General features: G+C 37.1%; 1 protein-coding gene across 1 annotated transcript in view; it reads right to left on the reverse strand.

The window, feature by feature from the left end:
* Nucleotides 1–24,011, reverse strand: part of METTL25 (methyltransferase like 25) — a 60,872-nt gene that overhangs the window by 34,005 nt on the left and 2,856 nt on the right. Inside the window, exons 2-5 of the mRNA XM_010183208.1 lie at nucleotides 19,855–20,019; nucleotides 14,124–14,224; nucleotides 7,424–8,056; nucleotides 4,557–4,701 (exon numbers count right to left, since the gene is read on the reverse strand). Coding sequence (XP_010181510.1) covers nucleotides 4,557–4,701; nucleotides 7,424–8,056; nucleotides 14,124–14,224; nucleotides 19,855–20,019 — 1,044 coding nt within the window. The remainder of the gene's footprint in view (nucleotides 1–4,556; nucleotides 4,702–7,423; nucleotides 8,057–14,123; nucleotides 14,225–19,854; nucleotides 20,020–24,011) is intronic.

Here is a 24,011-nt window from a genome sequence, read left to right on the forward strand (position 1 = left end):
CTAAATGTAAGACAAAACAGCTTCCAAAAATTCTACGAATAGATCCTGAACAGAGGCATAGAATTTGTTATAACCTCAAAATCACTAGCAAACTGATATTTTCCAGAAAATCTGCCATAATGGCTCACTATGTAAATAGGTTTATGTAAAAAGTCTCTAATAAATAGTTAAATCCTTACTACTCTGATATAACTGATTATCCAATGCAGTAACAGTGCAGAAAAACCCCAAAGGAATCAATTATACTAATAGCTAAGTGCATTTTATCCATAGAAGAATCTCTGTATAAACAGCCAATTCTCCTTAGAGAAAGCCAAAGTAAAACTACTTAGAATTTTCCAAGAGTTGTCATAATATTCCTTATTAATTGAAATTTAGTATTTGGTGCTGCTTATAACAGCAGTGAAACTTAAAGACAGGCGTTAAAAGTCACGGGCTTCAACTTCTTAAAATGGAACTGAAATCTGACATTACACAGCACTTCTTGGTTGTTGTAGTTACTAACAAATCAAAATAAAGGCTTTCATGATCTTAAGAGGTCAAAATTATTCCCAGCATAATTGGAAATGTGATCCCATAAAAAAAATTTCTAGATGAATTTAGCTCATTTATAGACACATGGAAGAACACCGTACACTGACTGCAATATTTAAGGCTGTGACTACTGGCACCTTCTTTCATCAGAAATGCTCCCACAATATTAACAGTGGGTCCAATGGCAAACTTAATCAGGCAATCTCACAATATCTTTACTATTTTTAGAATATATGAAAAAATGTAAGGCATTATTCCCTGTAGTCAGCTCCTCAGAGAAAAAAAACCCAACCTTGTGATAATCAAGGTGATTCAATAGCCCGCCAAAAATAGCACAGGAACATTTTGGTGACATTTTGTCAACTTACCACCTCAGACTTATAAACACTACATTAGGGATCAAAACAGGTAAAATTTCTTCCCATTAATATCAGTTAATTCCAGTTCATGTGAAGTGAAAAAGCAATTTTTCACTGGCCTCAAACAAGACTGATCTTGGTATTAAATAAAACTCAACTGCCAAACAACACACAGTCCAGTCATCTCAAGTTATGGCAACCATCAGTCTGCAGCAGATTTCTGTGAGCTGGCACATCTGCTTCAGCAAGGCTAATGAGAACAACCATCTGCATTCACATTAAAGAAGCAGCGAAGACAGAAAAGGTCCTGCTTTGGGAGAAAGAGCTTTGAGGTGGCCTTGCCTTAACTTTGTCCTTAAGGGTGCGCATCTCAAGAAAGCAAAAAACCTTCTAAACTGGGCAAAAAAACCAATATAAATATAAAATAGAGCAATGACATTTTTAAAACACATTTTTTAAACACAGTTTTTAAAACTTTGAATCCTCAAAGCTAAGTCAAGATGCAATAAGTATAAAACGCTTTATAACCAAACTTCCCACTGTGTCCTCACAGGCAAGCCCTTGCTTACTGGACTGATTTCAAACAAGTGATATCCTGTGTTGCAGCAAATTCTGCCCAGTTCCCTCTGCTTCTTAGGAAGACGTTCCATCCATCACCAGATCTAGCTCTAAGTCTGCATCCTGATACCCACACTAGTCTCTCCACGTAAGGCTTCTACAGGTCTCTGCAATCTCTGTTTGATGCCTAGATTAGCCAGTAGCTTCCTTGAGCTTCGTCAGAGCCTGGGCAAGCGAAGGACTACCTACAGTAGAGATTATATTGGCTTAGAGACCACACAAGCAAACTGGAAATACAAAAGTGCATGTGACCAGATGGGATGCATTTCAGGAAGCTGAGGCATCTGGCTGGTGTCACACAAAGGCCACACTACCATCTTTGAAAGGCCACATCCATCAAGGGAAGTTTCTGATGACAAGAAAAAGGGAAATATCCCACCCATCTCCAGTCTAACCTCAGTTCTCAAGAAGTTATAGAGGAAATTTTCCTGGAGACTGTGCCCAGGCCCATGAAGAACAAGAAAGAGATTGAGAATAGCTGACAGGAATTTACCAGAGACTGATGAACTTTATTGCCTTCTGTGATGCAGTGACTGCCTCTATGAACTAGGGGAGAGCATAGTCATAGTTTACACCGATTTTGGTGAGGCTTTCAGCAAGGTTTCCTTAGTGTCTTTACAGACAAACTGGAAAGATATGACTCAGCTAAGTGGACTCTAAGGTGGACAGAAAATTGATAGGCCTCTGAAGTTTAACAGTGAAGCCTGCAAGTTAAGGGATGTAATTATTCCTCCTTCTCAGCACTTGTAAGAGTATCTATAGTGCTTCTTTGGGCTCTCCAGCCCACCACACTAGCTTACTGGAATGAGTTCAGTGGTGGCAAGAGGACTAAAGGGCTGCAGGGAAGGTCAAGAAGGGATCTAACTGCTGTCTTTGACTACCTAAAGGAAAGGGAATAGAAAAGATTAAGCCAGACTCTTCTTGGAGGTGTGCAATGAAAAGACATCAGATAATGCATGAGAGCAGTAAATTTTGAATAGACATGAGGAAAAAAAACTTTGTGGAAAGAGCAAACATTGGAATGGGCTGCTGAATCACTGTCCTTGGAGATATTCAAAGCATGACTGGACAAGGCCTGAACAACCTGATCTAAGTTGGACCTGCCTTGTGCCATGATCAGATGACCAGATGACCTCCAGAAACCACTTCCAACTTAAGTTATTTCATCATGATTCTATAATTTAGTCCATTTTGGAAGCAGCACCAAAGTTCACTTGCCTCAGGCAGCTGCAAGAGGAATTAGTTTGCTCCTTGTACAAGTGAATTGTTGAATCCATAACACCTGATCAGTTACAGAGCCCTCTAGCATCCTATAGAAAGCTTTGTAAGCTTGAAATCCATGCATACGAAGTGTAGACAAAAGCTGTAGTCCTAATTCTTTCCCATTTTCCATTTAAAGAAATTTTGGCTCTTAGATATTGTCCTTGCGCTCTTACCCCTCCACTGCACATTCATGAACAAGCCATATAATAGATGACTTTTCCAGGGAAATACACCAGCATTATAGATTTAAGAATATATACCCTCATATTAAAAAAAAAACAACATTTTTTTGAGCATCACAGGAACTACTTATGTGTTCTTTCCCCTAAAAAAATACTAAAAAAACATTTCCTTCTATTCTGCCTAAATTTTGTTAAGAATCATTTTTATCTTTCAAGCTGAGAAAAATCAAACAGCTAGAAATTCCAACATGCAATTTGGCTTCATTTCCATACTGCTACAAAACTGCAGTATTCTTACCACTATGCATATAAACTTGTTTGTTTGAAATTAGAATAGGTTATCAAACCTGACCCTTTGGTGGAGTCTGAAAAACAAGAATTCAGTAAAGCCTCATGCACTGGTCTGGAAAAAGTAATCCTACAGCTAGAACAGGAAGTCATGTCCTCCTTGCAATAATAAGACACAACCAAATGTTTCAGGCACACAAACTTAATGACAAGTGCCCGAAAAGTTAGTAATCTTTTAAAACTCTGATGCAAAACTAATTTCATGGTTTTTATTAATCACATTTCCATAACTTAGACATTTCAAATGTATTTGCTTTTCCTTTGGTTTTGGGCTGCTCTGAAGTATTGTGAAATAACTGAAACTAACACATCGCAAAAACTCTCAAAATTGTTGCAGAGCAAGATAAAAACAACATGAAAGGATCATTAAAGCAGGGAAGAGCTAGCATGTGTGGTGGTCAGTCTGGAGCTGTGCCGTAGCCGCCTGAGCAGCCAACTGTTAAAGAGCAGCAGCTGGGCTCCACCTGCCTTTCTGTCCAGGAAACTCCCTGAAAGAGCTGACATAAGCTTTGCCAATCCATATCCTCTCAAATTTGATTGATATGATGATCATGTTCTAGGACTTTGGCAGACAGTAATTTAGACAGCCCATTTACATACCACTCGTCGCAGGAAAGCCAGTTACTTAATGTTTTTCATTATGCAAAATTTACCTTTCAAGTAAAGATACCGATTTTCTGTCAGAAATTAAAAAACCCCACACTTGAAGGAAAATTTGCCTCAAATAATTTTCAGGTTGTCCCCCCAAGAAAAACTGTTATATATGTACTGCTCCATAATGTTCCAAACTGGCAATGCCCCAGAGCACAGCACTCAGATGAGTGGGTTTTGGAGTAATAACTTACATTACAAGGACTTAATTCTACTCACAGTTGTATATGTACAACTCAACATAAACGGATGTTGCATGCAGACAGCCAAGGGCAAAATCTGGTACAAAATATTTCAAAAGCATATTGGACCAGAAAAGCCTCCACATTTTACAAGTGAAGTAATGGAATAAAACAAGCTGTATTCATAACCACATAAAAACATTCCGTATTAATGTCCCTAATTTCAGTAAGAATATTAGGAATATTGGCGTAACAGAAAAGCTACAGGGCATCCGGGACTGAATGACCCACGTAATGTAATTAAAACCAGTACTAAATAAGTCACTGGAAAGGAACAAACAAAAGGAGGCTATTAATCAGAAGGTGTAATATTCTCAAGATGCAAACTGGCAGCCCCAAGTTAAGCTCAGAAGAATTACCTTCTTGGTTTTCAAACTGTTCTGACAACAGATGGTAGCAGCAGCCTACACTGCAAACTGCTTTGATTTCAGGCTTGGCAGTAAAAATTCGTAGTGTATTTGCAGCAAGGTCGCCACACGTATGTAGCCCCACCATCATACAGTCCTAAGAAGAAAAAGAAAACAAAGCGACAATAAAGCATCTCCCTCTTCAACTGAAAGAGCACAAATAACCACAACAAACTCCAAAAGGCAAACATGCTGCAAATGGTTATTGAGCTGCAAGGTTTAAATACACAACTCCATGAGGACTCCTGCTGTTCTGATCTAGAATTTGTCAGTGCATAATAAAGGCTTTTCAGTGCTAAGAAAACAGTGTGTTCCCTCTGCGGAGAGACAGATGGCTCATCGCTTTGCTCAGGTAAGGAACTACACGCCTTTGCATCTGTCTTCACCAGCCATGAGGAAGCAGAAGTTCAAGACTGTGACTGGACATGGACCCTTTTCTCTTGTCTTTCCTAGCTTTCCTGTTATTGTTATTCCTACCACTGCTACTTCTTTTTCATACTTCACATTTACTGCTCTAAGTCTTGTTGGACCTATCTATGGCATGTCTGCTACTTTAACCTGCTGAAATCAAAACCACTTCCTAAATAAAGACGTAATCTGAAGAGAGGTCTTTGTTATTTCCAAAGCTGTAGTACTACTGCCATTTTGCAGTAAGCTTACTACTACTCAACAACAAATGGGCATTTACATCCATAGCACAAAGTAAGAACTTCAACTTCAGGTGCTCTGTTCTTCTGTCCATTCTATTTTATGCTTTCCTTTTCCTCAACTTCCCTTTTCCCTCTATTTCACCATCCAAATTATCCCTCTTCTCACCATTCATAAGAAGATATTCTCCTTGTGTCATTACTAATCTACATGGTAAACATGATGAAGTTTTGAATTTCAGCCTCATGTATTAACAAGGTTATCAAAATGAAATTAGCTCAGAGATATTCAACTGGGATATATTTCTATAATCATTCTGACTTTATATGCACAGCAACTATTGCTGCTCTGTATCTGATTTTCTCACCCATCTGTATTATATAGTACATGTACGTGTGAAACATACTATACTTTCCTCCGTTTTCGGTTTTGTTCATTTTTTTTTAATTCTTCTTGTCTCCCTTCTTATCTTCTGTGCTTCTCCTTCTCTGTGCTTACCCTCTCCTTGTCTTAGGATCTATAATTATTAGGTGGCAAAAGTTCAGTTTCAGTCTAGCTTAAATTTTAAAGTCTTTTTTTAATCTATCAGTCTGCTTCAGCTCACTATTTCACACAGCTTTTTTACACATGCAATTACAGAAGTAGTGTAACTAGACTGGAGTTTGGAAGCCAAGGGAAGATGTGCACTTGCAAGGGCATAATTTAAGCCCCAGGACAGGAAAAGTTAGAGAGGTTCTTTCAGGAGAAAGCTGACTTCAGTGAGGTTGCCTGGGTATAACTAAAAGTACTTTCTGAATCATGGGCTTAAAAGTAGCAAAATTTGACATCTCAATTTTAGTCCTTGGCTATATACAAACAAGCATTTCTATACCCCTATTTCATCAGCAGATTAATTTCAGAATTTATGGTATAAATCAGCAAATACTAATTTGAAAATCTGAGAGAAAAAAATCAACTTATAGTTACAATAAAAAACTGTAAATATTTGTAAAACTATTTCTAAAAAATACTTTCTAAAATTTCTCAAAATACTTTAAAAACACATAAATTATTGCACATTTTAAAGTTTCTTAATTACACACATTCATCACACATAATTTGCACTTTAGTTGTTGCTATTTTTTAACACAATGAGGCTTTTACCTTTTCTGACAGTATTTTTTTTTAAATAAAGGTGGTGATATAGGATTTCTTCTACCTTTTACATCTGCCACACAAATTACATGCTAAGAGGATACAAAATCCAACTGCGCAAATGCTGATGAAGCACATGCTTCATCAACAAACCTTGCTCCTCAGGGTGTGTTTGCACAGACATGAGCTTGCTCCACACGGCTGCAGATCGTCAGTAGGATTTATTAGCTCACGTTACAGGGCCATCAGCACAAACCTATGGTCTTGAATCAGAGATGAATTACACACCTGAATATAAAAGTCCAGTTACTACTGAACATAGACAAGTTTTCATCTTTCCATAACAGCCTGAATACATCTACCCAATAAATACACGTTAGCTCAGGACTGGAACCAAACAGCCATACAGCTGCTAGACTTGTGTCACTGTCTTTGGGCAGCTGAGCTTGGGCTTGTTTCTCTAGACACAATCTTCGTCAGCTAGTAAATTACTAAATAAAGTAACTATGGAAAGTTGAAATATAAAAACATTACTTTTAAGTAGGACTCTTTACAAACTCTTTAGTACTATACACAATAAATTCTCCTATGCCTTCAAAGTTCAATTGAAATTACAAAACTGTAAAACTTAAAAAAAAATTTCAGGAGGATTGAAATTCCAGTGCTTAATATATCCACCTACCTGGTAAATATCACTCTTTTCATAATAATTAGATGATTTCTATAACCACAATAGTAAAATGCCTGTATGTGCTAATAAGTATGCTCTTAACTTCAACAGCTGATGATTATTTACCCTATAAATTCTAAAGGCTGCTTTACATATTTAAAATAATCCAAACACATACATTAAAACAGAAAAACAACCTGTATCTGCTAGACAGACTTCTGCTAAACTGGCTGAAAAGCATTATTGGGCCAAAATATTCTTTTACAACACTGATAGCACTCTATGTACACTCAGAAAACATGATGTGCATATAAAAATGGCAATATAAAGACAATGGACAATCTACATCAAATATTAGTAAAATAACCTCCAGGTCTGTTACGATGTCACTGAGTTCGGTTTCTGCAGTAATGCAAGAAGTCAATGGAAAATACAGGTTTGATTCACTCAATTTGCTCGCTTTAGCCTTGAGAGATGTCATTTTTCTTTGCATCTTTTCCTCTTCACACAGTTCCCCCCAGTTACAATGAGATGAAGAAAACACTTCTGCAGCATCAGCAGGCAGGACATTTAGAATAGCAAGAACCTCTTCAGAAAGTTTGCTCTCATCAGATTGTGTCCGAGACACCAAATCAACTTCAGTTTGTTTGCTGGTTTCAGATGTAGCTACTTCTGTGAAACCACAAGAAGGAACTAAATCTTGGATAGTCACTTGGTCCTGACTTTGAAAGCTGCTGTCATTATTTAAGGGCTTTTCACTGACTGCTTTACATTTAATTTCACTTTCCACTGGCCTGTCAGTTGCCTTTTCCAACCTCTGGCTTTTGAGGTTTGCTTTTCCTCGATTCTGATATGCTCTCCAGTGTTTCTTCAATTTTCTGTTCCTTTCATGAGCACCATTAGTGTTGGTGTTTGAGGAGTCAATTCCATAAACTTTTAAGTTATATTGCATGGACAAAAATGAACTCAGGTAGCCTTTTCCAGAACCTATATCAATGACCTAGATAATGAGGGAAAAAAAAAAAAATAATGAGCAACAAGACACACTTCAATCAAGTGTAAAATAATTCCCTAAAAAATTAAGCATGGATTTAATAGCTACCTTATCAGTACCATACCTCCTAATACACTTAGCTCTTTTGCTTTGTTGGTCCCCTTCCTGACTTGAAAATACAGAATTAGGTCATAACTGATTTGCTCCGGAAAACAGATGCTGCAATGCTTAAGCAATGCACATGTCCTGACTCTTCTGGAAAAGACTTTGAGTACGTTTTTTGACACAGAACTTCCTTCTGTTAAAGAAAATAACCATAAAATATTAACAACACAACCTGCCCTTTGCTAAACTGGGTCAGCATATAGAGTTAGCAAAGAAAGCGTTCACAGTATTTAGCTTTAGGCACCTAACTTCCATACTGAGAAGTCCACTACTGCTACCTGTACAGAAATAAGCACCTTCAGATTCGGTGCCTAATTTAATCACTTCATATGTGACCTAAAGACAGGCAATACTGATATCCCCTTTTATGTCAGAACACTTATTTATACTGCTTTCCCCATTCTGTGAAAATTATCCATACAGCTCTGATTAACGGGAGGATGCTTTTGTGATAAAACAAAGGGGCTTATATCATACATGCACTTTCCACTGCCTGTTCTGGAGGAAGGAGTGAACAGAAGGGATAACCAGATGACAGTTTAGTTTGTCTCATAGTTGACTGCATGTGTTGCCTCAGTGATTGATATAACACAGGAAGGAAAACACTATACAAAAAAGTGGCAGAAACGAGGGTAACCTGAGACCTTTGAGTACATAATCACAGCTTTGTATTATGTGTGTTTTAGTTTGTAATAAATAAATGACAAAATTTTTTACAAGAATAGGCAAAGTAGCATTACTCTAAGGAAATAAAATTATAATGTTCACTTCAGGTATCTACCAAAAATTATATTAATTAGATATAATGACTTCTTTGTAGATGTTCCTGATGTGTTTGATTCAAGAACATCTATGTCTTGTTCTTGGTCTGTCACACACTCCTAAGAAAGCTCACACTGACATTTGTAAGTCCAAACAGCAGCATACACTACATGGATCCATCTTAAACTGAACTGTATAGTTTTTTACCAGGCAAGAATGCTCAGTACAGCAATACTCTTACTGAAATGAAAGAGATAGATTTATTCCTTGTTTTAAGAAAGTTAAAGATTTGTACAGGCATGGAATTAGAAAGAAAAATTTCAGCCAGTATCACTAAATGCTATGTAAAACAGTGGAAAATACACAGTATTAGGTAAAAATTGTTTAATGAGGCTGCATGTGGCTTTCTCATCTGCACGCCTCATGTGGTATTGCTGCGTATTTGCCATCTAGCTATGCTACAATCCTTGAATTTCTTAAATGAAATCAGTGCAGGAGTGGATTTAGTGAAACAAGATTGATATAATCTTAGCATAGTTTTTGAAAATGCCATTCTGTCACATTTATCACCAATATTCTCCTAGATTATTTAAAAGGAAAGGAAAGTGCTCAAGGCATAATTTTACTCACAGTTTCAGGTAACAGATATTACTATTATGCAGAACATGCACACCTCCACTTCTACAAGGTTTTTAATTATCTCTGTGAAAGGCAGCATTTGGACGCAAGGGTCAGCTAGTGAATTATTCCTAACTCCCACGTGTGACCTCTACTGGCTGTAAAGACCAACTGCTGCCTGGGGATGGTTTTTCAGTTCCCAAGTAAAAAGAAAACAATAATATCTTGTTAAATTAGTACTGGTAGAATAGCTTTAAAACAAAAGGAAAATCTGACTAAAAATAAGCAGGCAATGATCTTGTGCTAAACAAACAGCATTAAATTAATCCCTGCTTTACCTTCCCTTGATTACATAAGGAAAGGTAATCAGCAATCCATAGCGTATCTGCCAAGCATGAACTTTTAAAATGAAATTTCCATGATATAACGAGCTCCAAAGGTCTTGTCCATAGTGAGTTGGGTCCTAGGTTTAAACATAGTTTCTGGCACAGTGCAATCAAAAACTTTGTTTCCAGAAGCATTCCGACATTTCCCAGCACCAAATCACAGATTTAATGGATGTTGAATGCAGAATTATATCATACTTAAATTACGCACTGCAACTCTTGCTGCACATGCTGCAATTTCCAATGAAAACTTTCACAAATGCATTAAAGAAAACAAATGTGTATTTAAACAAAGAAAATCATCCCTGGCTTCTTTTCAGAGGTCAAGCAAGAACTTTATAAAATAAAGTTCCATTTGTACAATAGCAACAATCCTTAAAAGGGGTAGCAAAAAACTGAAAAAAACCCCTTTAGCTAGTTTGCTTTCATGCTTTAATTCAAATCATTAACCAGGAAGTGATTACAGCAGCAATAAAATTTTTGCTTTTATTCTCATTTTACTATTTATTATATTACATTATAAAATACCACAAGAGAGTAATATCCTCTACCACCCATTATACATCATGGGTATGAAGGTGAAATGGAGGGCATTTTTCAAGCCGTCAGTGATCTGCAGTATCTGAAAGAAACACCCTGAGGACACATGCTGTTGTAAAACGTGTTGTGTTTTCATAGCTCTAGATTTTTTAATTAAATGCTGCATATATTTTGTTTTGCAAGAAGGATAGAAGAAAAATCAGTAAGGCAAAAACTCTCCTAAAACTTTACAATTCCTATATTTTTTTTTAAGTTGAAAGGTAACCAAAACAAAAGGAGTTGCTTTTTTAATAACTGAGAAGCAGGCTTTTTTAAAAAAATGTGACTGGAAAGCTCTTTTCATATATTAGGGATTTGTAACTTTGCACAAATAAATTTTCTTACGGTGTATGACTAAAAGGGAAAAAAGTTAATATAGAGCAATCAGCATTTCATATTCAGTGATATACTGCAATAATATTTTTCATTAAATGTTACTTTTTTTCAAGAATAAACAGAAAATAATCCTGTGTCTGAAGACACTCCAAGCCTTCTGACAAAAGTGCATAATCACTGCATGAAATTGTAGCATATTGACAGATACTTAATAATGATTGGTTTGAGATTTTACTAGTAAACCAGCTATATTGGGACTTAGAATAGGTCATTAAGGTGGCTCTATTTTTTTACTCTCTGAATATGGGCTTTCCTTTCCTTTTATTTCTGAATCTCTCAGGAACTATTTAAAATCTCAATGAAAATGCTATATGAACCACCACCTTCCAGCAAACACAGAGAACATTTAGTATTGCACTATAAGCAAACTACACTCTCCTACAGCCTTTTCTTTATGTGAAAGTTTTCAACACTTGTGCAACTAACACTTGCCTGAAGGAAAAGGTAAGAAAGGCAAAAAACATGCTAATGATAGAAGAAATTACTTTCACAAGTCTGCTGCTACTGTATTTCTAGTCTTTACAAAACACATCCACTTCACGGCTGTGGAGGGCACCCCCACCTGACACTGTGGCTGGTCTTGAAGGAGCTGCTGCAGAGATCGCCTTCCATCGCTGTAAGCGATCACAGATGCTCACAAATTGATTGTGTCTCATCCAGTAATATTTGGCCTTAATTGCAGCTCTCTATTTACTTGGTAATCCCAGTTGTAAGGAGAAGACTGCCTAATACTTGGCCTTCATCAGTCGTTCCTCAGAAAACAGATGGTCAGGATTCAGAGTTTTGATCTCTGTTTCCAAGGATGCCACAGGCCTGACACAAGCCTATTAAGAGTACTGCATCATTTACATTATCCAAATTAAACTCAACTCGAGCCAAATAACTTCCTAACCAAAGTTCAACTTCAGCAACTCAGAGCTGAACCCAAGTTTTGGGGCCTGCATTTCAGTCTGTGGTGGCAGCAGCAGCAACCCAAGATGCTGCAGATACATCCTACCTTAAAGTGAACACAGCAGGGCCATGTACTCTACTCCTGGCACATGACTGGCCACAACATTAATTAATTTTTAGCAACCCCCTCTGGTGCAGACCAACTAGCACTCTCCCATTACACAAGATATACCAGAGACCATAGCAATACAGGCTTGGGCTGCCCAGCTGCAGCCATCTCTTCCCCCTTACCCACACCTGACAAATTAATTTTAAACTATACTCAGACATATTTACTTGGGAGAAAAAAAAAGGCTCGGAGGGAATATGTTCAGCATAAAATCTGAGCAGATATCTTAATAATCTTTGGTTTTAAACAAACATAGTTTGTTCTCCATAAAGCTTTGTGGGAATGAATATTAAGCTGGAGGAAATTAGTCTTTATTTACACTTACAATGCCTTGCGCAGAAAGCAAGTGCAGCTCCAAAGTAGAAAATAATCAAGTGCAGTGTCCAAAGCCATTTGTCATCTACAGTTTAAAGCGAGGATGAAACTACCCTTAGCCAGCTGCTAGCATTATAGAGATTAAAATGATTAAACCAACTCAGTTCACACAGATACTTAAAATTTAGTCTTACTGCAATGAAGGTCTAAGATGTAAAATCAAACAGAAAGTTTAACAGTGAAAAAGCTTTCAGAAAATTAGGTGTATGTAAAATGAAGAAATGGTATTGGCGCTCCTTTTGTCAAAGGGAATGTGAAATATGGTACTGCAAAAAGTGGTGTTGTGGTGCCAGTGTTTTGTCAACAAACCCATAAGTAAACATCTATGAGGTTTTAATGCAACAGTGCTTCAGTGCACTGCACAATCATAACTACATGTAAAAAAAATGGTAAGTTACAATCACATTGTGAGAAAGGAATCCTGCAGTTCTTCGCCATCCAATGATGAACTTGCCATCTGATGTATGAAATGCCCAATTCAAAACCACAGGGTAACTATGGTGTTGGATGCACAAATCTCACATGTGTTCTACCAAACATACTTCGTGCACACTCTGCTACATAAATCTCTGCTTAATCTGGTCTCTCTTCAAACTAAAAAAGCCATAACTAAATTCCTAATTGAAGATCTCAATCCATGTTAAAGAAAGGTGAACAGCATTAAACAATAGGAAACATTTTAAATCCCTTGTGCCAGAGTAAGAAGACATGTTTTCAAAATTTCTTAGATTTTCTGCTTTGGTCTCTGTGGTACTTCATGACGGAAGGAAGGAGAGGAGCTAAGTTGTATTAAGAAAAGTGTGGCCAGTAGGTCAAGGGAGGCTATTCTCCCCCTGTCCTCCACTCTGCCCTGGTGAGGCCACATCTGGAATACTGTGCCCAATTCTGGACCCCAAGTTCAAGAAGGGCAAGGAACTACTGGAGAAAGTCCAGTGTAGAGCCACTAAGATGATGAGGACACTGGAGCGTCTCCCATATGAGGAAAGGCTGAGAGAGCTGGGTCTGTTTAGCCTGGAGAGGAGGAGACTGAGGGGGGTCTCATTAATGCTTATAAATATCTAAAGGCAGGGTGTCAGGAGGATGGGACCAGACTCTTCTCATATGTGCCCAGTGACAGCACAAGGGGTAATGGTCACAAACTGGAACACAGGAGATTCAACCTAAACATAAGGAAAAACTTTTTTACTGTGAGGATACCAGAGCACTGGACCAGGCTGCCAGAGAGGTCTTCTCTCCTCCTCTGGAGACATTTAAAACCTGCCTGGATGTGTTCCTGTGTGATCTTCTCTAGGTGATCTGGCTTCAGCCAGGGGGTTGGACTGGATGATCTTCAGAGGTCCCTTCAAACCCCTACCATTCTGTGATTCTGTGAAGTTTTATTCTTCTATTATGCCTACAGTAAATTGCCAGCAATACTGATAAATAAGGCAGTACCCATGCATAGCAGAAAGCAGTACAATTTTAGCTGCCCAACATACAGAGGATGATTATAATTGCTTAACTTTTTTAATGAGTCAGAAAATTATTCTGACTCACTGAAAGGCAGCTCCCTTGGAACGATATATTTGCAAACAAACTGTCCTTCATCTTGCCCCTGAAGATCTTTAGCTACAATTATTTACAGGAAAAATAAGAACAGCAGTGACAAAATATATAAATGGGGTATTTGAACGCAAGAAGAATAATAATTTGGAAGGTAAACAGTAACATAGAGTAAGAAATGGTTTCTTACCTGTTTTATACCACAATAATTTGCTATTTTGTCTACCACCTCTGACATGACCTGCACCTCATGTGATTTCTTATTATTCATAAACTCATCAGTTTTGATACCTGTAACAGATTAAGAAAATAAATACACATTAACACAATCCCTAATAATAAAGATTTGCAATCAATCAGAAAAAATACCAGGCTAAAAATATGTTGTAGTACTTTTATATTTTAAGAATAGTCATTTTTAATTAAAAACTCACTAAATTATTACAAGACTAAACTTCTGAATTACAGATGAATGAGTAAAATTCAACACACTGTAAAACTTAGTACTGTTACTGTACTTCTTAAAAATGTAGCATATCTAATACCTGACCAGATATTAGACAACAGCTACTACTATAAAACTCTACTACTTCTCCTTGTAATTAAAAAATATTTATTTTTGTGTTGTTTATCATATTTCCCTTTATATATATTAAATATAACGGCAGGGGCAATTAATAATCACACAGTATGGCTTGTTAATACTGCAGATTTCCTCACAATATCAAGTGGGAGATATCTCAAATAAAAGTTACGAGTGATGCTGGGGAAATCCAAAGGAAACTGCACTTCTATTTTCTTTATCCTATGGATGGGTTATAGAACTGCTACATCTTTATGGCAGAAGATCACTCATCTCAGTGTTGCTGAGGAATGTGTTAAGGAGATGGAGGCAATCTCTACCACACATTTACTGCTTGTGGAGAACACCAAGCACTCACTTGCTAGTCTCTACATCCTCCAACCAAAGGAGGAGCTCAGAAGTTGCTCCCTTGGGAGAAACCCTCACATTTCTCTTAGGTGACCAACACTACAGTACACTTGGTTCTACTTAAATTGATGGAAATTTTTGTAAGTCTGAGTAACAATACAAGAAACTGTACCCTTACAGATGGGCATGCTCCTAGGAAACAAGACTTTTTTACATGAAAGGCAGGTTAATGTACTTTCCCATTCTCTGCTTTTTGCACAGTATGCGTTCATCTGTCCAGAAACTGATCATTAGGCAAAAACTACGTTCATTCCTTGATCAGATCATGCTGGGAACTGAGCCAAGAGCGTTACTTCTTAAAAAGAGAGTGGGGAATTGAACTGAACTCATGAGAAACCTAGTGTTTTCTCTATTTTTCCCAAAACCCACAGGATCTCTCTGTTTCTTAAACATCTGTTATTTTATAATAAGCTGTTATGACAATACTTAAAATCTAATATAGACTCTATGAACTGACATAAGAAAAAAAATTGACTAAAATACCTTTAAACAAAACAAATAGTAGAAACAAGTGTCATTTCACTAAAGATTCTCCTTAACTTTACAATTGTGAAGATCTACACAGTGTCCTAAAAACTTCTTAATTTGTAAGCATTTCAGATGGAAGAAGAAAAGACAAAAATAACTAAAAAAAAAAGCCAGTTTGAACATTTTTGTGTCTGGTTAGGCTCACCAGAAGCAGCAGCAGAATGGGAACAGGAGGAAAGAGACATTTAACTTCTTGACAGAAGTAAAAGTTGTTTGTTCTCCAAAGCTGCACTGTCACTTTGAACTATCACCATGTATCACACCTATTATTCTTTGCTATAGTATGATCTTGAAAGACTGAATGGGGTACCGCTGTGTGAAATAGCATTGCAGAGAGTACTTAAACCAGATTAAGTATTTCAAATATGGAAGAAAAACAGAAATCCAGAAACAAGACACAACTAACAAAATGACCATGAGCCAGCACTGTGCCCTTGTGGCCAAGAAGGCAAATGGCATCCTGGGGGGTGGTGAGTAGGTCGAGAGAGGTTCTCCTCCCCCTCTACTCTGCCCTGGTGAGACCGCATCTGGAATATTGCGTTCAATTCTGGGCCCCTCAGTTCAAGAAGGACAGGGAACTGCTGGAGAGAGTCCAGCATATGGCTACAAAGATGATTAAGGGAGTGGAGCATCAACCTTATGTGGAAAGGCTGAGGGAGCTGGGTCTCTTTAGTTTGCAGAAGAGGAGACTGAGGGGAGACCTCATTCATGTTTATAAATATTTAAAGGGTGAGTGTCACGAGGATGGAGCCAGGCTCTTCTCGGTGACAAACAATGATAGGACAAGGGGTAATGGGCACAAGCTGGAACACAGGAGGTTCCACTTAAATTTGAGAAGAAACTTCTTCTCAGTGAGGGTGACAGAGCACTGGAACAGGCTGCCCAGAGAGGTTGTGGAGTCTCCTTCTCTGGAGACATTCAAAACCTGCCTGGACGCCTTCCTGTGTAACCTCATCTAGGTGTTCCTGCTCCGGCAGGGGGATTGGACTAGATGATCTTTTGAGGTCCTTTCCAATCCCTAACGTTCTGTGATTCTGTGAAAAGCTGAGATTCCAAGTAAAAAATTTATAGTTTGCTTATACCTACACATACAAAGTATTTTTCACCTTAGCTACTAAAGTTCAAGATTATCTTCAATCTCTTTTCCTACTTTTTGCAGAATTAACAGTCTACTTTTATTTCAGCTCAGGGAAAATGATACTGTTTACAGAAAATTATGGATTTTTAATAAATGTTGCTGTTGCTGCATCTTCAGCAAAACTCTGATAGAATTTTTTAGGTTATTTTGAAAAGCCAGTAGGCATATTACACGCTAACAGAAAAACTGCACTTGGGGACTGTTTTATATTGCCAAGGCAACTGCAAATTCAAAAGGAAGTATATATACTAGTTTTAAACAACCTGTGTAGATTCATTCTACTATCACAAAATTACTTTCTTGATACAAATAATTACACAAGTACATTTCCTTGTTATGTGTACAACTGATGCAAGCAGAACAAATACCGTAAGAAAATGAGGTTCGAATACTTCACAGAAATACTCTGGATGTAATAAAGTAACACAAAGCTTAATGTTACTAGTTTTAGCTGGTACTGAAATGTTGCTTATTTCCATTGTGAACTCCTAGCATAGGTAGCTGTTTTCCATTTTAAAAACTGCTTCAACTCTAAAATGCCATCTACAGCTACAACTTTAGTTGTGAAACTGAACAAATTGATGAGAGACTGTCTTTTATACAGGGCTAATGCAGATTTTCCCAAGATCTCCTATAGCAGGGTGCAAGGGTTTTATATCCCATCTACCTGTGGAAATTCAGGTAAGAATCAAGAAAGAAATCCACTGGCAGCTAAACATCACACAGCCACTCACTCATTCCCCCTACCCCTGGTGGAATGGGAGAGAGAATAGAAAAAGACTAAAACTCATGGGTTGAGATAAAGACAGTTTAACAGAACAGAAAAGGAAGAAAATAATAACAATGCTGATGGTAATAATATAATAAAATTATTTGAATATACAAAACAAGTGATTCACAGTGCAATTGCTCACCACTTGCTGACTGATGCCAAGTCAGTTTCTGAGCAGCAGCCCCCGGCCAGCCTTCCCACCAGTCTATATGCTGGGCATGACGTTATATGGTATGGAACAGCCACACCAGACAACACCACCTATACACAAGTCACATCACTGTGATTTAATTCCGTAAGCCAGAATGAGGGACTGGGATAACCACGTACTGAAAAAACACTGAGGCAGAGTGATATTCTAGTACATAGAATTTAAAGATGGATTTGTTAACAGTCACTGCATGACTTCACTTCTTGTACCAGATACAAGCCCTGTAACAAGAGAAATTCTCCCTGCTAGTTTTCTCCCCTTGGGCCAAGCTCTTCTGGACCCCATGTGCTCAGTGCAAGCAATTTGATGGTGCAATAATGACCACTGTGACCTTCATTAGGAAATAAGGGAGAGAGCCCTTAAGGCTCACAACTCCATTCTGAATACCTGTGTCCACAATACACTTAAAACGTTTGTGCTTACCAATTATTCCAAGGAAGGATTACAGTATGTCCACATTAAGATGGTCAAGAAGTTAGAGAACTATGCAAGTATGCAAACTGTGGGAATAGGTTCATAAGCATGTTTGGTTTAGAAGAAGAAATTGTATTAAAAACATCTGAAACATAAATGGAATTATCCTGATGCATACTTTTCAGAATATGAGCAAGGTCATCGTAAAGTTGCCAATTTTCCCAGACTCACACTTCTCTTGACTTGCAAGCTTTAGTATGTCAGGAAATGAATGTATTTTCTGAAATACAGAATTAAGTCCAAAATATCTGAAATAGCTCAAAGTTAAAAGATCACAAATTTCATTTGGCAACTTGTATGTTATGAATCCATAATTTGGTATTTTGCTTATGCCAAATGATTACCAGGAACTTCAATTAAGTTAATTTAACTGATACTTACTGCCAATTCAACACAAAGGTTTTAAATTATAATATCATTGTATACATTTGGAACGCATTTTATTTTTCCTGTGAAGTACAATTTAGAGTTACTGCATCACAAACCCAGGCCCCAGTTACCCAACTGAACAGCAGTCCTGCAAGACACAGATGAAAATATCCAGCAACTGCCTTATCCTGATCCTCTGTTCTGCCTGAAGGGAAGATGAAAGTATCCTTGTAGTTTTGTCTAAAAAAGCTAATCCAGGTACGAACTCAAGTATGAATATAACAAGGTAGAAATACAGAATTACAGAAAATTAAGTGGAACACAGGGAATGAGAGCATAATAAAAATGAAAAGAGCTGAACAGCGAGTGGAAAAAAAGCAGTTGATATAGTTGTCAAATGAGAAGAAAGAGCTTCAGATGAACAAAGACCAGAAGGAAAGAAGCCAAAAAGTAAGATCAATGCACAATGAACCATTAAGACTACTTAAGCTACAGCATTTTAGTATTTCTGAAGAAATGAAAAACTAGGAAGCCAACCATGTAAAATGGCAAAATTGAAAAGAGAAGATCGCTGTCGAAAATGGGAGAGATGCCCAACATGTATAATGATGCTATCACTTAGGACAAGAAAGAGTCAGTTTTAATGTGCTAAAGAGATAAAACACACTGGGAAGCAAAGGCAGAGAGCTGCTCAGTCTGTCTCTGAAAATCTAATGAGAAATCTGAAAGACAGTGACAAATCTATAATGACTGAGGACTTCATGAAGAGCACATTTTCAGTAAAAACGACAGCAGTCCAAGTATAAATGCCAGTTTATCATCTGACACAAAAAAGTAAGACTTCCTGTGTCCAGTTGATGCCAACTTGAGAGTGCTTTAATTCAGTTTCTTTAACTAGAGAAAATGAAATTACTCTAGTTTTATGATACGTATTTGGTATTGGTCCAAAACATACAGAATGAATAAAATCCTTCTTTTTGAGACATCAAACACTTACTGGGCCATATTCAGCTAAATGCCAAAGCACACATTTAACATTAGCAAAAGATGTAACAAAAAATCTTCATACTTGCCAGATTTTAGGGTGAGACTGTTAAAAAAAAGCAAGAGCAGCAACCATGATTGCTGCCGCTCAAGGAGAAGAAAAGCAAAGGGAATTAAAAAATACCTCAAGTAATGATGTGCCTGCTTGCCTGTCTCATCCCCTTTAAAACTGAACCTCAGGAAGGGTCTATAGGTACTGAATGCTGTGACTCTTCTGCTCAAATTTTAGCAGGAGAATCCATTTTCTAAACAAAGGCAATTAAGAAACTATCTAAGAACAAATGAAAATCAAAGTGAGAAGCATGTAGGAAAAAAACCCAACAAACCACCCTTCAAAAACAAAACACTAAGATCCTATAGAGCAAAAAAAAATTAAATACAAATGTAAATATACCTGTTGTTCCTTGACTGTCACCTCTCAGTGCTTCAAGTAAATCTTCTAATGGGGTACACACTCCAAGGCTGGACAAAGAATAATACTTAGCAGCCAGGGCAAACAGATGTACGTTGATAAGCTTCTCAGAGTTTTCACAAAAGACATCGGAAAACGTGTCCTCATCTGTAGAAAAAAAATAAAATTCTTTTAACAGGGCTTAACATCTCTGTAATAGTGCTGACACTACAAGCAATAAATATATAGTATCAGACAGGAGTAACCATTTATTTTGCTTGTGTAAGTGGGAAAATTCATTATTTTTCTTCAGCTGTATTCCTCCTTCAGAACTGAGGTCAAATCTTGCTCTTAGCTTAACTTGTGTAAATGTGGAAAAAGCTATTATTTTAGCAGCGCTGCTTTAGTATAATCAACAAGAGAATTCAGTCAATATTATCACTTCTCTTTGTTTACAAACTTGCTCATTATGCATTTCCCAGTCACCCCCATCTGATAATATATACTACTAGGTTTTTTAAGAAATGCAGCTGTTCAATATATTAAATGTTTTGATTTACAGTCACTGTACTCACATACTTTCCTAACTGCTTTGTAGTTGGTGAATCTGCTGGGAGAATTAAATTAATTTTTATTACCAATCAAGTGTGAGCCAAAGTTAGATTCCAATGCATATTTTGTTTGACTCAGGATGAAATGCTTCAGTCTAGTATTACTTAGTTCTTTAGAAAACACTTCCTTTTCAAAAATGTACATTTATTTTAAGCGAAACATACTGCTATGAATCAATCGCTAATTCTGAGATCGTTTGGTATTTTCTGATTTCTCTGTATTTTAGATAAAACTATTTCTATAAAGTTTTGCTGGTATTTTCTAGATTTCTAAATAGTTTAAATTTCTTTTAAAACACATAAAAGCTAACAAGGCTAGCAAACAAACTGTTACAAAGATTTAGAACATGCCTTCTGGCTTGCCTATTCATGCGTAGCTGCTGACCCGGTACCTACCTTGCACGGTACTTTCCTGAATCTGGCCTATGCACCTGCATGACCAAGGAAACATCTGTTTTTATTGACCTCACCTCTCATGCTCTCGATTTTCTTGCATGATCACAGTTGCTGGTCATGCATATGTTACAATTTATTGAAAATAGTCCCAACACGTTAATTTTCATGGTATTACACTACCAAGGAATGAGTCCAGCAAACAAGCTTTAGACCTAAGAAAGAATAAATACTGTCTAAGCTATGACCAGAATTAATATTTCATTGTCTGCATGGCGCTTCTTACTCCTCACTACTACAAAATCAGAAAAGAAAGGCACCTTTCTTTATAAATTACTTCCTATTTGAACTTCTGCACATCCAGCAGTGTTCAGTTAGTGAACCTTCATGAAGGATAAGGGTACAACATGATAGTAGAGAACAGAAATAAACACTAAACCAGAATAAAGACTGCAACAGTTTTAGGGAGAACGGGTAATTTTGCTTTCCAATATCTCTGTAAGATATGTTACAGAAAGACAAGAAATTAAATGTATGCATTTTGAAATGAATAAAATAAGACAAATTTCCTTTCTGTCAACACCTTCAAATCAAGCAAATAACAAAAGAGACTAATGTAATGGCATAAGGTAATCAAATGCCTTTGGACAGAGTTGCAGAATTGCTTATTCTTTTCCCCAAAAAAGCTTTTAAAAACATAAAAGGAGCTGAATGTCTACACATAAAGAGTATTTTTGCTTTCTGCTGGGTAAAAGTTATGCAAGGAGTTCTTACAAGAAACTGTCACCACTGGAGTTATTGCTGATGAAGAAAAATTGCAGTTTATTTTTAAGGAAGGTTCACTCATTTAACTTATTTTAGATTTTCTGGGAATGAACAACGTTCCAGAAAAATTATAGACATTCACATAACAAATGTAGCCTGAATCAGTAAAAATGCATAGCAATCTTTAGGTCTGATGTAGTGGGGACAAACCACTAATCTGTCAAGAAAGAGAACAAGGTTTAAGAAGAGGCTCAACAAAGGAGTACATACCAACAGCTACTGACAAAGCGACAGAGATGAGATACTAAGTCAAAAGAAGCAGAGGGTTATTTTGACCAGCCAGTTCAGCAGTTTTGCCAGATGAAGAAGAAACCTAATTTTCTTGATGAGAAATAGGTGTTCCACTTTGTTTCATGCATATTATGGTATCTTTGAATTAGTACAGTATTTAGTAAAAGACACTGGAGAAAGGACTGGTCCATTCTAACACAGATTTATGTTTTATCTCCAAATTTTATTTCCTCAGTGACCAGTACGGTTTAGGTTTTTTTCATTTTAGAAAACTGGAACTCATAACACTGAAGTATCCCTGCCCATGGCAGGGGGGTTGGACTGGATGATCTTTAAGGTCCCTTCCAACCTTAACCATTCTATTCTATGATTCTATATATGATTTTTTTAGCAACTGGCACACAGTTTTAAATATACTGGTCAACATTGCATGACAAAACAAAAATCACTCAAGAAAAAAACTTTCCCCCAAAATCCACTTCTTTTCTTCATGACATAACATGACATTATATGAAATAAAGGAGATTGGAAAATACATTGGAACATCATCCTGTAACAAAATATTTCTTTAACGTATGTGAGAGGCACGAGAAATATCTGAATAAAATTTAGGCTTTCTAATCTTCATTTCCATACATATGATTTTCATTTCCATACATATATATTACATATCTATTAAGTGTATTTTGGTTTATAAGCAGTACTTTTTCAAAGTGTCTGGCTAGATATTGGGTGTTTTATATTGATCTTTATATTTTAAACGCACTGAACTGTATCACTAGTGCAAAAAAAATGCTTTCTGCCATTATAGCAGCATCAGATCCTGGGGGGTGCCAGAAGAAATACTGCCATTCTTCTTCCATATAACAACATAGTAATAAAATTCATGACAACTTTCACATAACAGGTCTATTAGAAGATGCCTTTGTTGACTTCAAGTGCACTAATATATGCATTCTTTCAGTAATATTATATTAAACAGCTCAGAATTGTTCTTAATATAAACTTAGTAGTAGTAGTAGTAGAAATAAACAGAAAAAATAGAAAACAACCTGAAATATCCTATAGGTGTCATAAATATTACATTTATGAATGTGCTTTAGTTCAAAAGGCGGAAATGAATGCAAACATTACTGACAAATGAGGTACCTATATGTAGTTTATAAACATGATTTATTTCGATACTTGAGATATGCTTGTTTCGCTGCAACAGACAGGATCTTTAAGTACATTCATTTCCTACATTGGAAATAAAATCACTCTGTCAGTGTTAATGCCAGCCCTCCAATGCATGGTACCGAAACAGATAGTGGAAAAGGTTTGTTTCAAAACGTCAGACTGGCCAACCATCTCAAACCAGGATGGCGTCCCAGTCCAACAGAGGTTCCTACAAGGTCTAGGCCACCATCCCTATCTCTTCATCCAGAGAAGTCATCCTGAGCAGACAACAGTTAATTCAAAACATGGGCACAAATAAGCACACAAGGATGACACACATGCACAAGCAACCACAAGTTAAATATTTTGTTTAGGTAACTACCTCAGTAATGTACTGACGCTGTATCTGGAGTGAAAGGCAGGGGTCTCTCAGCAATTTCTACTGCAAGGTCTATGGTCAACTTTCTCCAAACTGGATCAGCATCAACTTCTTGTACAGCATAACAGCCATACCCTTAACATCTACCAAACGACTAAATGCAAGAATGACCTAAGACACCTCGCTTCTGCAACACCAGCCAACATCCAAAACACAGCAAAAACAGTATTTCTCATATATATCATATACCTCGTATTATACACCTCATTGGCAACTTTCACCCAACAATCACTGTGGGAATAAACATCATGTGAACGACACACACAAACGTGCTTCAGTACAAAAAGAAAACTGTCACCAACCATGCACACACACATTTTACACCCTGCTACCCTGACACTGATAGGAAAATCATTAAATCTACTACCTTCAAGAAATCTATCCTTATTTTTCCCACCTAACTTTCAAATAGCTCACCAAGATCAACTGCATAAGCAAATATTCTGCAGATTAGACTTGGCAACATTTAGCAACCCAATCTTCCTTGCACCTTACTTCCTGCT

Source organism: Mesitornis unicolor, unplaced genomic scaffold (assembly GCF_000695765.1).
Source record: "Mesitornis unicolor isolate BGI_N332 unplaced genomic scaffold, ASM69576v1 scaffold11964, whole genome shotgun sequence".
Lineage (NCBI taxonomy): Eukaryota > Metazoa > Chordata > Aves > Mesitornithiformes > Mesitornithidae > Mesitornis > Mesitornis unicolor.